The sequence below is a fragment of the Acyrthosiphon pisum genome, unplaced genomic scaffold (genome assembly GCF_005508785.2).
Source record: "Acyrthosiphon pisum isolate AL4f unplaced genomic scaffold, pea_aphid_22Mar2018_4r6ur Scaffold_20837;HRSCAF=22278, whole genome shotgun sequence".
Lineage (NCBI taxonomy): Eukaryota > Metazoa > Arthropoda > Insecta > Hemiptera > Aphididae > Acyrthosiphon > Acyrthosiphon pisum.
This window is the reverse complement of record NW_021770238.1, coordinates 112,865-116,520: the sequence shown is the minus strand read 5'-3', so window position 1 is coordinate 116,520 and position 3,656 is coordinate 112,865. Positions and strand designations below refer to the sequence as shown.

Sequence of the window (3,656 nt, the reverse complement as noted above, 5' to 3'; positions counted from 1 at the left end):
GCCGAATTCGGTCGGTTAGGAGTCGGTTAAATTTAACGGGAGATGGTAATACTGGCCATAAGATTCAACATACAGATTATATATAAATCATGTATAGGGGACCAGCTACACAGGGGTGGCTCCAGAGGAGGGGCTAGGGCCCACTACCCAAGCTGTATTTCTAAACAATTTTAATCTGTTAAAAACATAATAACAAAAAAGCACCAACGACGTTTTCTGAAAATTATGACTTGCTCTCCCCCCCTCCCCATGTCACTGGAGTCACCACTGTCGCTACAGTATATTCAATAATTGTATTAGTGATTGCGTTTATGCTGCCCACCATATTATGTTGTATTCAAATATATAGGTACAATAACACTAGTTCAATTATAGTCATAATTATTATGTAAAACATTATAATACTATTGTGTAAATAGAGAACGAAAATTCGATTCAAGCCGCAGATATTATGACAGTGCGCGTGGAAAAGAAAAATCAAAGCTTAAAAAAAATCACATCGCTTAACTTATTGTTGATTAAATATATTTTTTTAACATTTGAAAAATATACAACAATCGTTCTATCCTCCGTAACATGTACTTGGGATCATACATATATAACGATATTTGGTGTAGCCTAATTTTTCATTTTCGGTCAAACCGAATACTAACGTGTTTTTTAATAGGAAAACATAATATATACTGAAAAATCTGTGCTGCATTAGTTATTATTACTCATTATCATTGTAAAAGTGAATTGGCATTAATCGTATGAAATAAAATTAAAAAAATATAACCAATGCTTTTTTTTTGTACTTTATGTTCATATTTTATTTATAAATATTGTGTTTGAACTGTTCTAACTGAACATTATTGAGTATGCCGTTCAAAATAGATATATTTTATTAAATTTCTACGTTCAGCGGTCAATTTTTTTTTTGTAAACACATGACTGACTGACTGCCGTTGGAAACGCAAAAAATTATGATCGCAAATCCTTGACCATATATTGTGCGGACAACGACATTATGTCAAATCTGATTGGTACCTAAGTCATAATTCAAATACGTACTAGATTATAAAACCTACTACATTATATTAATATGTATTTATATAATATACAATTAGGAAAATTCACAGACCAAGATATAATGAACCAGTATTATCTTGGAGGTCATGCTACGGGGTGAGGAGGGGGTGGACGAAAATGTGTCCTCTGTTTCCATCATCATTGCAGACCAGCTGATATTAGTGAGTCTATAATAATATATGTGAGAATCGCGAAAATCACAATAATTTAAAGTAAGATATTCTTATCGTATGTACTTTCAGTATTTTTATTATATATAATTATCTCTACCTACATCATTAAATAAACAACCAGTTGTTTGGTAAAAGCTTGAATAAAATTATGATTTTCAGTTTTTATAGACAGTATTATTAATCCTAGCACTGACTAGTAAAACCCAGCGCTTTACCTATAGTGATCGAAAATTTACGACAACACAAAGATTATAATATACTTTGGGACCGTATGGCGTATACAAGTATTATGTATATATATATATATATAAGTACGAAACGAGAGAAATCATTCCGGAGACGTGACGTGTCTACTCCAATCTGTGTATAACTGCACATATTATTATCTTACCCGAATGAAAACGAGAGGGTGAAAATATTATAGGTAATACAATAATATAATATATTTGTTGGGTGAACCGAGGGTGGCGTATATACGATCGAGTTAAAAATAATAATATTACATTTTTTATAAAACGGGAGACATCTGCAGCGCACATGTGCGCATATTATGTATACATAATTATATATGTAAGCATAAGGTACATAATAATGGTTATTTTTTCGTATGCTACCGCGCCGCGACGACGGTATATTATAATAAAGTAGGTATATAAATATTTATTTTATTCAAAATGTTGCCATAAAAATTTTTTTTCTAAATTGTATATATTTTACTATTTTTTCATAGAACTATTATTTTACATACAAATAGTGGTTTTAGGGGAAGAATTGTTTATTTTTATAATTTTGTGGATATACAATATACATAGAGTATTTCGACATCCAATATAAAACGTTTATTTTATTAACTATAATGTATATCAAGTATTATAATATTGAAAGGTAACTTACTCCATACACACAATTCAATAGGAAAGTATTAAGTATACAGTATTATACGTGATGGTTTATCTTATCGGTATTGTTGAAGACAAAATGCAACAACTAAATTCAATAAATATTTATTTTTGCCTTATCTTATCTTGGATAGCTAGATTTGAATAATTTTTCTAACAAAACTGACCCGTACTAGTTATATTGCTTATAGAGGTTTATTAAATACATATTTTTTATTTAATACAGATTTTTTAATGATTTTTTAATTAAATACATATTTTTTAATGATTTATTATTGATTTTTTTATCAACTATAGTATAGATTTTTTTTTAAGATTTTTTTTATTAAATTTAGATATTTTATGGATTTTTTGTCTAATACGAATTTTGTATTGATTTTTTTTTCTTATCTCATTTTGGCGCTTATGTCTTCCGCCGGTAAAAACGTGTCTAGAAATTTTTGGTTTCGTGTAGATGTAGAGTATAATAGTGTATTATAATATAAATGTATTAATGTGTATAAAAAGATAAATAGATAAAATGCCCACAATAATTAAGTCATAAAAATGTATTATAATATAACATTAGGTATACTAAGTATTTCACTCTTATCCGGTATCTCTCATGGGTTTATTTCGTTATATATTAATCCGTGGTTATTATACTTATCATATTATTATCGTATTACTTATCGTTTTATAGCAATATTGTGAATAAAAAAAAACCGGTTTTTTTTGTGAGTACTGGATTAGTGTTGTAATGGCTTACAAATTTTAGGCTATAACCAGTACAAATATAGGTTATCCTCTTACGCTGCCATTTTAATTCCTTAACGTGATAAAATTATATAGTGGAGGTACTATTGCAATAAATAAGCCATAGTAAGAACTGTGTGTATAATGAGATACCTAGCCAGTTGTAACCTACGAACGTTTGTAATTTTGTATAGAGTGTAGAAACTTATCTATTTATAATTCATATTTTAAATTTTATTCTATTTAATACTTACTAACTATACTAGGTAATTATCAAATATTAATATATTATTAACTAGGTATTACTATAGTATTTTTTATACTAATTTAGTATTATTTTCTGGTTTGGTTAGGTTTTCTGACTTTGTTATTTTGGTTGTCTGATATAAGTAAAAAATTAATAACTATTGCTGATCGCTGGGTACAAACTACACAATTAATTGATTTTGTATTTACTGGTTTTAAATTGAAATAGATTTGAATCATCTGGACAAGATGAACGGAAATTCGTCTCAAAATAATGAAAGCTCTGTAAGCACACTATCAAACTATACTCATCCTAGTGAGACTTCCATTGACGTAAGTAATAACTAATAAGTATTACAAAGAATATTTAATAATTTAGTTAATCATGTAGAAAAGATAATAAATAATAATACATAATATTTGTATTAACTTTCAGATAAGGGAACAAAATATGCACTTTATCAACCTCCTCTTGATTTTAATTAATTTTTTTAAACGACTTAATTTTAGATTCTGAGTGGAACGTATGAAT

The 3,656-nt window shown here is 27.9% G+C and overlaps 1 protein-coding gene across 4 annotated transcripts in view; it reads left to right on the top strand.

The window, feature by feature from the left end:
- The first annotated feature begins 2,990 nt into the window (after window positions 1-2,990).
- LOC100166571 (aspartate--tRNA ligase, cytoplasmic) overlaps window positions 2,991-3,656 on the top strand; it is an 18,483-nt gene continuing 17,817 nt past the window's right edge. Inside the window, exons 1-3 of one of the 4 annotated variants that reach the window (XM_029492098.1) lie at window positions 3,006-3,144; window positions 3,232-3,267; window positions 3,354-3,457. In XM_029492098.1, the coding sequence (XP_029347958.1) occupies window positions 3,374-3,457 (84 nt within the window). In that variant the 5' untranslated portion in view covers window positions 3,006-3,144; window positions 3,232-3,267; window positions 3,354-3,373. Of the gene's footprint in view, window positions 3,145-3,231; window positions 3,268-3,353; window positions 3,458-3,656 lie in introns of those variants that run through there. The other 3 variants (XM_029492097.1, XM_003245909.4, XM_029492099.1) reach the window with 3 other exon arrangements.